Genomic DNA, 13,280 nt, shown 5'->3' with positions numbered 1-13,280 from the left:
CTGCAACTTCCGCCTTCTGAGTTCAAGCGATCCTCCTGTCTCAACCTCCGGAGTAGCTGGGATTACAGGTGCCCACCACCACAGCCAGCTAATTTTTGTATTTTTAGTAGAGACGGCGTTTCACCATGTTGTCTAGGCTGGTCTCGAACTCCTGATCTCGGGTGATCCACCTGTCTCGGCCTCCCACAGTGCTGAAATTACAGGCATAAGCCACCACACCCCACCAGGGAGCATTTAAATTGATGCGATTATTTTCTGTTACAAGTAACCCTATAAAACAAAATTACTTCAGCATCCCTAAATTTATGCTTACATCCCCAAAAGTACAATTTCTGAGTCATGGAAAAAGCTTTTCATGCTTATTGCTGCATTGAACTCTAAAAATTTTGTCCCGACTTTACACTGTTACCAGAAGTATATGTTCATGACCACAGAAATAGCTTTTTATAACTGAAGATGTGAAAATAACTTAGAAACAAATTCTAAATATGGAGAAAAAGTTGTATATAATTTTCTACTTATGAGGTGAATAATTTCATTTTTTCTTCAAAGGTGTCAGGAAAATAGAAGGATCTTTTGGTAGAGTGATAAAAGGGCCAGACCTTCTAATTACTTAATCTTAATGTTTCTGAATCTGTTTCCTCATCTATAGTGTTAGGAGAATAATTTCCCTGCTAATGAGTGAGGATACAGTGAGATGATGCATGTGAACATGGTTTGACAACTATAATGTCATGTAGATGGAAGATACAACTTTTATTCATCACTGTGGATATGTGGACAGATTTGATACTCAATAGACTATTTTTAAGGGTCTATAATTTTAAATATTTTATATCAATCTTAATATTAATAATTTTCTTAATTTTTAACCTCATATGATCAGAAAAGTAAATTTTCGGTCAATTCTATTTGGTTTTTATTTGAAAAAGTAAAATAATGATTATGCAACATAGAAAATTATAGTTCAGTTGCCAATTCCATTAACTTAGTTTGTCTCAGAAAAGGAAAAATTACCATAAAAACAGAATTATCTATTAAGAATTAACATTTAATCTAAAAATGTCTAGACTTCTACAGAAAATTTGAGTACATTCTCAACTTCTTTAAGCCAGTGCCTTTTTCCAAATTTCTTTTCAAAGTTACACCTGTCGGTTTTCATCAAAAAACGTTTGAAGATTATTCTGAATAATTATGACTAATGAAACCCAAAGGCAAGGATAGAACTAATTCAGTGGGCCCTTGCTGAACCTGAGCTAACACCTATAATGAGTGAGTCTTCACTGAAGGAGGAATAAGGAGGAAGGAAGGACTAAAAGGACAGAAAAGAAGCAATGATAAGTTAAGAAAACACTGAATTTTTTAAAAGGTAGTGGCTAGCAGAGAACCTGAGAGTTGAACCCATGAGGACTTTAGCCCAGTCTATCACAGTAGCCCCAGGAATTCTGGTCATTGTAGGGGGTTCAATTTTTTAAGGGACTTGCATTTTAGAAAGATTAGCCTTGCAGGTTTCTTGGCTAAATAATTTAGGGAATAATTTTTAGGAGGAAGTAGGTGCACACAAGGGGGAGAGAAACCAGGCAGGAAAGAAGAAAATAAATCGTTTTGTTCCCATTATTTTACTGGTCATAGAATTACAAAAGGTAAACACATACAGATACACACACACACACACACACACACACACACACACTCCTTATAGAGTCATTTAGAACCATTTTTCTTCATTTTAAAACTAAATAGACAGGTCTAGGTGACACAGATAAAGCAGTGGTGGAACCAGGAAAATAATCTGACCCTTGTCTCTGCTCTTTCCACCGCACCACGGTGACTCCCTTCTATGTGTGTGTCTTTTTTTTAAGACTCTACAACAAAACTGAGGATCATTTGTAGTTAAAGAGATCAATGCTATTCTCAAAACAAGTTCTGATCTCTCATAATTTTCTTGGTAACTCAGAATCAATGTTAAGAACGTTGAAATAAAAATACAGTACTTTACATGGTAATTTTGCAGAATGCGCACCATGTTCCCATCCATTTTCTTACTTGATCTTTACAAAAACCCTTTCTGAGGCATGGCAAGGAAGGTATTATTATCTTCATTTTTAAAGTGAGCAATTAAAATTCAAAGTAAGGTCACTTAGGGTCAGGAAGGAGCCAATACTCTATTCCTATATTTGGAATATAGGAGGGAGTACACCTCCAATGAGGCAATTCCGTCCAAAAGCACCAATCTGGCTCTTTACTCTCTTGCCAAGGCATTCTCCATCCCCTGGGGACGCCCCCACTAGGTTAGTGAAGCGTGCGTCTTGACATCCACAGAGATTACTCCTAGTTTGCACCTAGTTGTCATCTTTAGAAGCGCAGTTTCTTACCCCTTCCCGTGGTCCTGATCCTTATTTAGGCTTCTATTTTCCTCTTTGGGATTTGGCCTCCTGGGTCTCACTCCAAAGCTCCACCTCTTCAAACAAGAAGTAGCGTCCTTGGTATCCAAGGTGACCACGCAACTTTATTCACGTTGTCCTTTCCGCGCTTCCCATTAGCCAGTTCGACTTCCAAGAACCGCCCCTCCAATGGCCAATGGTCTTGAGGCAAAGGGCGCGCGCCTTTCCAGCAAGTCTAACACCTGCTTTCTTACCCTTTCTCCTCTGCGTATTGCCTCCTGGGATATGTGGTTTCTAAGACGCCAGAGCTCTGCGACGTTTCAACCTTTAGAACTACTTATCCCGTCGACCTCAGCGAAAGGGGCGGGAGTAGGCAAGAAGTCCGGGTCAGAGTTTAGAGCTTTCAAATTCCAACTTGCCCCTGAGGATTGAGCGGCGGATCTTTAAATCGCCTCCAGCAAGCGAGCTAGTGCTTGCTTCATTAAACCCTGACAGACGTCTCCTGTTTCACTGGAGACATCACAGCGGCCAAGTCGATTGGCCGTGGCAAGTGACCCTCCCTGTGGTTGAAGTGTTCTGAGGACGGGCGAGAGGGGCGCGCCATGCTCGCCCCCTGCTCAGGCTGGGAACTTGGCTGCTTCAGTCTCCGTCAGGTCCAACTGTGGGCTGGCGCTGGGCGCTGGGCTTGCCGGGCGTGCCAAGCCAGGCCGTACGGCTCAGGTGGGGGCGGGCGCTGGCCAGGATCGGAGGCTGAGGTCCCTCCGCCTGGCCCGGCGCGCCGGACTCTGAAGGAGTGGACGCTGCAGGTGAGCCCATTCGGTCGGCTGCGGGCGCGGCTCCCGTGCCACCTGACCGTGAGGCCCCTGGACCCCCTCACCTACCCGGATGGCGACCGCGTGCTGGTCGCGGTGTGCGGCGTGGAGGACGGTGCGCAGCGGGTCCTGGATAGCCTGCTGGTGAAGTACGACGAGACTCTGGAAGAGATGGCCATCGTGTCTGATAGTATCGACCCCCGGACGTCCGTGGAGGTGAACGCGCCCCTGAAGTTTGGCAAGTAAAGTGAAAACGGGTTTGGGTCCCACGGCACGCACAGTGAACTTATTAAATTTGGTCGACGTGCACTTTTAATTGACCCTGGCTTTCTAAACCTAATTTACGGTTGGCCCCTTCGGAAGTGCACTTTTTCCTCTGTTCTAATCTTGAGTATCTGAGCAGTATTTAAAAATTAGGTTCCCAATTATAGAAATTTTATCCATCGAATGGAAACATGATTTGGTATAATCCAGGTCAAATTACATTTGTGGAGCCGCTTGTGTTCTCCTTTATCCCGTTGTCATTAACAAAGTGGCTTATTTTTAAAGGTTGAGGTTTCTTGACAATCCATTCAATGGTATGGCAGCCCATCTACATTTCCTCTTGTTCACAGCCTGGGAGTCTGTCCCAAAACAGCCCTGTCAATAAGATGTTCCATGTATCACCTGGTTTGAGTATTTGGTTTTAGACAGATGCCTAGCTTTTTATTATGTTTCCATTCCTTTTGGCCTAAGTTTTCCATGAATAGCAAGCTTTGAAGAAAAACATGTGGTAAGCCTGCCTAGGAAACTTCAATAGTAATGCTGTAAGATACGTTTCCTAGGTTTTTGGGTTCTACGTTATTTCCTAAATGGCAAGGCACTGTGTACACACACTTTTCTAGGAAGGGCTCCCCAGACTGTTACTCTTCCTGGGACTGAAGGAAGATATTGATGATGATGATGATGATTCATTCTTCCTGGGACTGAAGGAAGGTATTGATGATAATAATGATAATGATGATAACAATAACATTTAGCATTTTTAAGATCATCTTTTATAATGCTTACAGTTGCACCAAAAAGTAGATGCAGTAGTCCTCCCTTATGCACCGTTTGGCTTTCTCAATTTGTTACGTGCCTCAACTGTTATAGGAAAATATTAAGATATTTTGACAGATCACATTCACATAACTTTTATTAGAGTATATTGTTATAATTGCTCTAATATTGTTGTTAATCTCTTACTATGCCTAATTTATAAATTAAACTTGATCACTGATATATATATATAAACATAGAATATATAGGATGTATTACTATCTGTAGTTCAGGCATGGTGGGGTGGGGTGGGTGGGTCTTGTCTAGTGTAAGAGAAATCATCAATATTTATGTGAATTCCAAATTAAATATCAGTGTTTTTAATTTTTAAAATTTGTATACAGAGATGCAGTTACATCTTAAATAGACAGCCAAGGATGGCATTTGTGATTCCTTATTTTCCAAACTTTCTTCATATACCGCTGTCTTTTGTCCATAATCTTGTGGGGGTTTTTTTGTTTGTTTTGAGACTGGGTCTTACTCTGTCATGCATGCTGGTGTACAGCGGCGTAAACATGGCCCATTGCAATCTTGACTTCATGGTTTTAAGCAATCTTCCCGCCTCTGCCTCCTCAGTACCTGGGACTACAGGTGCATGCTACCATGTGTGGCAAATGTTTTTACTTTTGTAGAAATGGAATTTTGCCACATTGCCCAGGCTGGTCTGGAACTCCTGGGCTTCAAGCAGTCCTCCTCCCTTGGCCTCCCCAAGTGCTGGGATTACAGGCATGGTGTAATCTTGTGGTTTTAATAGTATATATGGCCTAATATTGGGGTTTTAATAGTTTATATTATGTTTTTCAAAGTTGTTTCCATTTTTAAAAATTACTTCAAATACCTTGTGATATAGCTGCATGGTAATATTTTCATTTTTTAAGTATGAAACGTTAGACATAGGATTTGAAAACCTAAGTCATGATCATTTATACTGGGGAAGAGGCTTCTACAATCTTTCACAGGAGAACTTATCAGAATTGCAGTCTCTTATTTCTCTTTAGATGATTTAGTCCAGTAAAAATAACTGCCCTGTTTCTAAAAACTGGCAGAAGGCTATTGTATTTGGTCCTGTTGCCATGGTAGAAGACTCCTTACCTTTAGAGTATGCCCTTTCCAGGATTCAGTAATGTTATGGACATAACTGAGAAGCTGGATTTCTAGGGGTACTAAAATGCTTTTGAGCTTATACTGCAGTACTAACTTTTTTTTTTTCTTTTTTTACTTCTAGGTTTGGATATCAAGTCATCTGGGTCTGGCTGTGTAAAAGTTCAAAGTATCGAGTGTGATAACTGTCAAATTGAAACTGAGCAGGGGACCAGCATCCTGCAGTCTGTTAAGGTATAGCATTTTTCTAATTTTATTTCACTATTTTTTTTAAAAAACCCTTACACTATGAATTATGCTATCAAACTGAAGAGATTCTTCTATTTCTCAGAACATGTCATTTATTCATCTCTCAGAAAGTCCTTGGCAAACATTTTGCCTTGAAATCAGTTCTAGTAGAGTACAGAGGTTGTAGCAGTTTTGAGGATTTCGCCTTAAATTTCTTTTTGATTTCATTTCAAAGTGTACAGTGAAACTAACAGTATTTTCCTAGTATTCTGAAATCTTACTAAATAAATTTTAGTTTTCATGAATGATTTTCTTCCATTTTATTAAAGAGTAAGGAAGAATCTTCATGCACTATAAATGTGCTTAAATATTGGATTACTTTAATCACATTTTTAATGTACCAGTTAGCTCATTACTTAAGGACTAAGTAGTTATCTGTGCAAATTAACATATGATTCATCTTGTTTTGTAATTAACATTTTTATATTTAATTTTTTTTTTTTTGAGACAGGGTCTCACTCTGTCAGCCAGGCTAGAATGCAGTATGTGATCTTGGCTCACTGTAGTCTCAACCCCCTAGGCTCAAGGGTTCCTCCTACCTCAGCCTCCCAGGTAGCTGAGACCACAGGTGTGCACCACCATGCCTGCCTAATTTTTTAAAAATGTTTTTTTGTAGAGGCAGGGTCTCACTGTATTGCCCAGGCTGGTCTTGAACTTATAGGCTCAAGCTATCCTCCTGCCTTGGCCTCCCAAAGTGCTGGGATTACAGGTGTGACCTACCCTGCCTGACCTATATTTAATTTTTTAAAGATTAGACTGGTGTCAGCTATAAATAGTTTGAAATCCTCTCTGATAGGTTCTAGCTTATCATTACTCCTATTGCTTCTTACATTTGCATAGTCAAAACTTGATACTTTTGTGAACTTTGAAAGCATGAAGTTTTGTTGAAGTCAGTCATCTTTGCTTCATAATATTTTCATTTTTAGATTTCCAAACACTAGTTAAAATAATTTGATGCATTTTTTTTACATTTTTTCTTTCATCCACCTTTATTTGCATATATGCCATTAGCATCTGTCTGTATATGAATCATTTCAAATAAATTTAGTAGCACAAATATCATAAAAGATTAACATTACCATCACACATCCTTTTAGCAAAATGAGTTGGTTCAGATTCTTGTTGTGAAAGATTGTGCAATAAGGTCTTGATGTTGAATGACTAACTGGGTGAGGATATCATAATTCCTTTTTGGCCTTAGAAATATTTTGTTCAGTCATTGATACTTAAGTTTCAGAAAACTGATCTAGACTGTTGACCTCTGAAGACCCAAGAGTTTGAGATTTCCAATTTCACAATTAAAATTAGGATCTAGTATACTGCTGGCTGTCTGTCTCTACATTTATGTTTTGATTAATCTGATTGTTCTGAAAGATCTTTCTCTGTTGATTTTCTTCTTCGCCATTGTAGGCTTAAAGTTAAAAATGGTTTTTTAGCCTTGGCACTATAAACGTTTTTGGCTAGATAATTCTTTGTTGTGGAGCCTGTCCTGTGCAGTATAGGATATTTAGCACGATCTTTGGCTTCTACCTTCTAAATGCCAGTAGCATGCTCCTCAGTTGTGACAAGGAAAAATATCTCCAGACATTGTCAGATGTCTTCTCGGGACAAAATCATCTCCAGTTGAGAGTCATTGCTTTATACAAGTTGATCATTCTTCTGCTTTCTTCTTATTATTTTTTTAAACATAGTTGGGAATAATTTATGAATATAATGATGAAATAACTCCTAGGATGATGTATTAGCAATATGTAATAAAACATATAAAAAATAAGAACACTATTATCCCATAAGGTATTTTAGATTTATAAGAGTCCAGTGGATCGATAATGATAATTACAAGATAGAATGAGTTTTGTTCTACTTTTTTTAAAGTAAGTACATTTTCTATTTGTTCCTTGAAAGAGCTCTAAGAAATAATAGAAATCATGAAATATCAGTTCTTACAAATGAAATAGCTCAAAACAAGAAATTCAAGAACTAAAATTAGGCCTGTGGTTACTAATGGTATACTAAGGGTTAAGAGAATTATCCTTGAGATCTTAGGATTTAACTAACTTAAATTCACAAATCAGAACACTTTGGTAAAATATCTGGTTTAAGTTTTAAGTATTGTATAATATCATTACCTTGAATTAGTGATCACCTGTTAATATGTTTATCTTCTACTAACTTAAGGACTTAAAATATAGTTGATCTACATAATAATTTTTTTTTTTTGAGACAGAGTCTCGCTCTGTCACCCAGGCTGGAATGCAATGGCGCGATCTCGGCTCACTGCAACCTCTGCCTCCCAGGTTCAAGTGATTCTCCCACTTCAGCCTCCCAAGTAGCTGGGATTACAGGCACCCACTATCATGCCCAACTAATTTTTGTATTTTTGTAGAGATGGGGTTTCAGCATGTTGGCCAGGCTGGTCTTGAACTCCTGACCTCAAGTGATCTGCCCACCTCGGCCTCCCAAAGTGCTGGGATTACAGGCATGAGCCACTGTGCCTGGCCCTATGTAATAAAATTTTCATAGCAATAATAATAACTACTGTTAATAAGTCCTTATTATGTACCACAAATCTTAGCTAAGCCTTCATTTAGTCCTTGAATTTTCTCCATTTTATCAAGGAAGAAACTAGAGGGCACCAAGAGATTGAGGAACTCACTTGAGTTCACATAGCTAAAAAAGACTGACCTGGGATTTGACCTCATATCTTTATGATTTCCAAGCTCATGCTCTTTCCATCTTTCTTTATTGTCCAAAGAAAACATACAATAAGACCTCATTTGTACAGCATCCTTAGGGAATAAGATAAGTGAATTTTTTAGGTAATAGACCCTTAACTAATTGAATTTCATACATTTGCATTTTTTAATGCAGTATAATTTATTTTCTAAATAATTTTTGATTTATTTAAACATTTAACTATTTGGTTTTATGTTTTTAAAAATTCTATAATCAACTTCACATTTTTGGGGGAATTAGATAAGCCTTAAATTATAACAGTAGCTCTTACTATTTTTGAACCTTAGACTTCTTAGAAAATCTAATAATTGTCTTCTTAAGAAAAAAAATGCACATGTATATGAAATTTTGCTTACACTTTTATGAGTTCATGTGAACTTGGTTAAGAGTTCTTGATTTAAAACAACAAGTGTGCTCCTTCTGTCACCCAAGATGCTGAAAGGAAAGAAAGCCAAGGGGAAGAAGGGGGCTGCAGCCCCCGCTGTCATGAAGAAGCAGGAGGCCAAGAAAGTGGTGAATCCCCTGTTTGAGAAAAGGCCTAAGAATTTTGGCACCGGACAGGACATCCAGCCCCAAAGAGACCTCACCTGCTTCATGAAATGGCCCCGCTATATCAGGTTGCAGTGGCAGAGAACTATCCTCTATAAGCAGCTGAAAGTGCCTCCTGCGATTAACCAGTTCATCCAGGCCCTGGACTGCCAAACAGTTACTCCGCTGCTTAAGCTGGCTCACAAGTACAGACTAGAGGCAAAGCAAGAGAAGAAGCAGAGGCTGTTGGCCCAGGCCAAGAAGAAAGCTGCCAGCAAAAGGGATGCCCCTACTAAGACCACAGGTCCTTTGAGCAGGCGTTAACACCATCACCACCTTGGTGGAGAACAAGAAAGCTCAGCTGGTGGTGACTGCACGTGACATGGATCTCATCGAGCTGATTGTCTTCCTGCCTGCCCTGTGTCATAAAATGGGGGCCCCTTACTGCATTATCAAAGGCAAGGCAAGACGGGGACGTCTAGTCCACAGGAAGATCTGCACCACTGTTGCCTTCCCACAGGTTAACTTGGAAGACAAAGGAGTTTTGTCTAAGCTGGTGGAAACTATCAGGACTAATTACAATGACAGATATGATGAGATCCATCATCACTGGGGAGGCAATGACCTGCATCACAAGTCTGTGGCTCACCTTGTCAAGCTTGAAAAGGCAAAGGCTAAAAAACTTGCCACTAAACTGGGTTAAATGTACACTGTTGAGTTTTCTGTACATAAAAATAATAAAAAAAATTTTTTTTAAGTGCTTTGGGGATAATCTTTTCAAAGGTTTAATCACATACTTTGTGGGGAAAAATAGCAGAGGAGAAAGGACTTACGGAGTGCCTACATAAATTGGTTATAAGTAACATATAAACAAGGAACAACAAACTGCAGGAGGCCTCTGAGGAGGAAGGCCTCTTCATGTTCCGGTGCAGGGTGACCTAGACTCTGTTACTATAAACGTTGTGCCCAAGGATGTAAAACCCCTTCATAGCACTATGACATAGCCAGACTTGTAGGCTCCTTGTAAGGTCCGTGTTCCACCAGCTGTACATAGATAATAAACTAAAGATAACCACGTTCTTGTTTTGTGAAACTCCCAAACCGCCACTGTTATCAGTCCTTAGGATGATATACCAGTTCTGGCTCACTGATTCACTTCTGGCTCACTGATTCATCCCACCATCACTCCACCCCTACTCTGTAGATCAAAGTAATTGTAATCAATAAATAGTGTGGATGATCAGAGCTCGGGGCCTTCACTGTCACCTCCAGAGTAATGAAGTGATGGCCCGTTGGTCCCACTTTTTCTCTTAATCTGTCTTTCATTCCTTTGTTGCCACCAAACTTGGGGTACCCACGGGTGATGTAGGGCTGGCTCCCTACAATATTTGATAAGGAGTATATTAAATATAATTTGACTTCAGACTCATGTCTCTAGGCATAACATAGTTAACCATGCAATAATACTTTTTTTTTTCTTTTTAGAGACAGGGTCTTGATGTGTTGCCCAGGCCAGAGTGCAGTAGCATGATCCTAGCTCACTGCATCCTCAAACTCTGGGCTCAAGCCATCCTCCCAATAGCTGGGAAATACAGGCATGTGCCACCATGCCTGGCTTTTTTTTTTTTTTTCTTATTTGTTTTTTAGAGACAGGGTCTTGTTATATTGCCCAGGCTGGTCTCAAACTCCTGGCCTGAAGTGATCCTCCCACTTTGGCCTCTCAAAATTCTGGTATTGCAGGTGTGAATCACTGTACCCCAGCCCAGATCTTTTTAAGAATGAGTAATTTTGTACTGTTCACTAAATTTTCTGAAATTCACTCCTGGGCTATTTTGCCTAAGGTTTTACTATTTTTCCTCCTAAGTAAAACAACTAGAAGCCATATAATTGTTTTGAATTTTTGTCTCCCTGCTTTTTAGATATATCTCTGCAGTTGCTGGTCATGATATTGGTGAGTTTCCTTGTTATTTTTCTTCCTTTGCAGCTTCTGCTGTTTACCTATTATATCTTTATAATTGTAACAGAACTAAAGACATATATAATGATTAAGGAAAAAATAAACTACTCTAAAAAAATAGACCAAACATCTAATGGCTTGTATATAATTTGAGTTTATTTCTTACTTGTGTCGAGGTGTGTGAGTGGGTTTTTTAATTCAGTGATTCTAGGTTCCTTACATCTTCTGGCTCTGCCATCTTTTAGAGTCTTGTTATACTCTAGCCCCACTTGGTGGAATGAGAAGAGCACAGAGAAGGCACACTTGTTCTTCTAAAAGCACCAACCTGGAAATGGCATATAGCATTCCACTTATGTTCTGTTGGTAAGAACTTAACACTTAAGAGGTAAAGGAAGCTGGAAAATGTGGTCTTGCCATAGGTCAAGCTATACTGCTTTTACTTGGGGAAAAAAATGGATTTTTGTGAGCCAATAATAGTGTTTACTGTAGTTCCCAAGTCCAAAATCAAGACACACACACACACACATGCATGCTGCACACACACACACACACACACACTCTTTTTGTTTTCTGTCTTGCAGAAGAAGCTAACTGGCTTGTGACTATTGTTTTGTGCTTGGAGGCATTTTTACTTAGTTACAGTTTCTGGGATGTGTTGTGCTAGAAGGTTTAATTGGGCTGACCACTCCAGCCTTAAGCATGTGGGCTTTGGAATCATACAGAGCTTGAATCTAATTGTTACTTTAGATTTTTTTTTTTCCTGTGTCACCCTGATAAAGTGATTTACCTTTCTGAATCATGGTATTATTCCTCTCTAAAATGGGAAAAATGTAATACTTATCTCTCTGGTTTGTCATGAGAATTAAATGATAGTTCATGTGAAGTAGCTAACATGGTGTCTAGTGCAGAGAAAATGCCAAGTGATAACTGTTATTGTTATTAATAATTATGAATAATGATGTTATTAATAATGATGAATAGTAACAATGATTATTATTGTCATCTTCATCATTGTGGATATTTAGTTAGCTGGTCACAGTGATTTTTGATTCCCAAGTGCTTCTTCAGTGAAGCTACCAGAATAGCCAAGTATCTCTTCTTTTGCCCTTTGAGTCCAGGTGGCTTATTTAATCCCTGTAACAGCAGTTGACTTTTTTTCTAGTTGATGTCATTATTCGAAGCAGTGAGTTTCTGTTTCGTTCCTTATTCTTTTGTTGCTTTGTCAGTATTAATACAGAAATGTTGAAATGTTTCACTAGTGTAAGTCAAACTTACTCTCTTTTTCACTATATGTATTTTTTAAATTTGTCTTTCAGAGTCAACAACTGCATGTTCAAACAAAAGGAGGCAAAGTGATCTGTCTTGAAACAGTTTATGGAAATATAGATATTCATGCATCAGATAAAAGTGTAAGATTGAAACTTTCTTTTTTTTTTTAGTAATCGCAACTTTGCTTCCATTTGGCTTACCAAGTGGGTAGGTTCTACAAAGTTCATGGTGTAACATTCCCTTTTTAATGCATTTTAGTTCATAAATAAATTCAAATTTGAAATTGAAGTGATTAAATAATATACAACTTAGGCTTTAGTTTGTGGTTTAATACTTTTGACAGTTAATTAGTTCCTAGTCTGGAATCAATAAAAAATGCTTAATATTTAACTCCAGCTCTGAAAAGATTTTTATTTTTATGATCATTGATTAAAATAGATCATTAAGTAATATCACCAGTAACTGGATTGGATTTTTCTTGTGTTAGGTTTATTTGAGTATTTTCTAAGACCTTTTTACTTCACCCTTAGGCAAACTGAAGGATGTTTCAAAACTCAACTTTCTTCAGTATTTTCCACAAGGTGGCACCATTAGATAGCTTTACTGCTTTCTCAGAGCTTTTTTAAAAGTAGCTATTGGGATTTTAGTTGTTACAGGAAGATAGTTTTTATTTTTTAATCACTCTTTTTGTAGCCTTTGGTTATTTAGCATAGTATTAAGAGCAAAGGTGTAATTTTGGAATTATAAGTTGTAATTTAAAAACATGATTGATAATGTTATATCTTTGGGAAAAAGTTTCATTTTATTTTACACTTATACAACTTGCAAGAGCCTTTTGGTTTCTTATAAATTTGTTAAATTTCATAGTCAGATTTATTTTCATATAATTGGTGGGGACAAATTGCAAGCATATTTTGTATGTAGATTATTGTTGGCATAATTAAACAAGGTAGATTATAACAGTAATTGTTTCTGTTTTTTTAAATCTTCCATCACCTTTCTCTTAGGCCCCATGGGAGGTTGTTTAAACCTAAACATTTAAAAATACTCTGTAAATTAAACTAGGAAAGTGTTGAAAGATACTGTGTGACCTTATGCAGCAGCTTTTTGAGATGGCATTTAGTT

At 38.2% G+C, this 13,280-nt stretch overlaps 2 protein-coding genes across 7 annotated transcripts in view; one reads left to right on the top strand and one right to left on the bottom strand.

Annotated features, from left to right (window-relative positions):
* The window catches only part of CCDC146 (coiled-coil domain containing 146), a 249,745-nt gene that overhangs the window by 173,700 nt on the left and 62,765 nt on the right, over window positions 1-13,280 (bottom strand). The window contains exon 1 of one of the 2 annotated variants that reach the window (XM_064374777.1): window positions 2,376-2,493. The exons of the other annotated variant lie outside the window; for it this stretch is intronic. The gene's annotated coding sequence lies outside the window, so the exon portion shown is untranslated. Of the gene's footprint in view, window positions 1-2,375; window positions 2,494-13,280 lie in introns of those variants that run through there. 2 annotated transcript variants of the gene reach the window in all.
* FAM185A (family with sequence similarity 185 member A) overlaps window positions 2,898-13,280 on the top strand; it is a 57,848-nt gene continuing 47,465 nt past the window's right edge. For 4 of the 5 annotated variants that reach the window (XM_064374820.1, XM_021673043.2, XM_064374817.1 and 1 more), the window contains exons 1-3: window positions 2,898-3,434; window positions 5,502-5,611; window positions 12,203-12,295. In XM_064374820.1, coding sequence (XP_064230890.1) covers window positions 2,987-3,434; window positions 5,502-5,611; window positions 12,203-12,295 — 651 coding nt within the window. In that variant the 5' untranslated portion in view covers window positions 2,898-2,986. Of the gene's footprint in view, window positions 3,435-5,501; window positions 5,612-8,833; window positions 9,502-12,202; window positions 12,296-13,280 lie in introns of those variants that run through there. The other variant, XM_021673045.2, reaches the window with a different exon arrangement.

This window comes from Aotus nancymaae, unplaced genomic scaffold, assembly GCF_030222135.1.
Source record: "Aotus nancymaae isolate 86718 unplaced genomic scaffold, 86718_ANA_hifiasm-v0.15.2.pri h1tg000002l, whole genome shotgun sequence".
In the NCBI taxonomy this organism is placed as follows: Eukaryota; Metazoa; Chordata; class Mammalia; order Primates; family Aotidae; genus Aotus; species Aotus nancymaae.
Note: the sequence above shows the minus strand (reverse complement) of the source record. Positions and strands in the feature narration are given on the sequence as shown.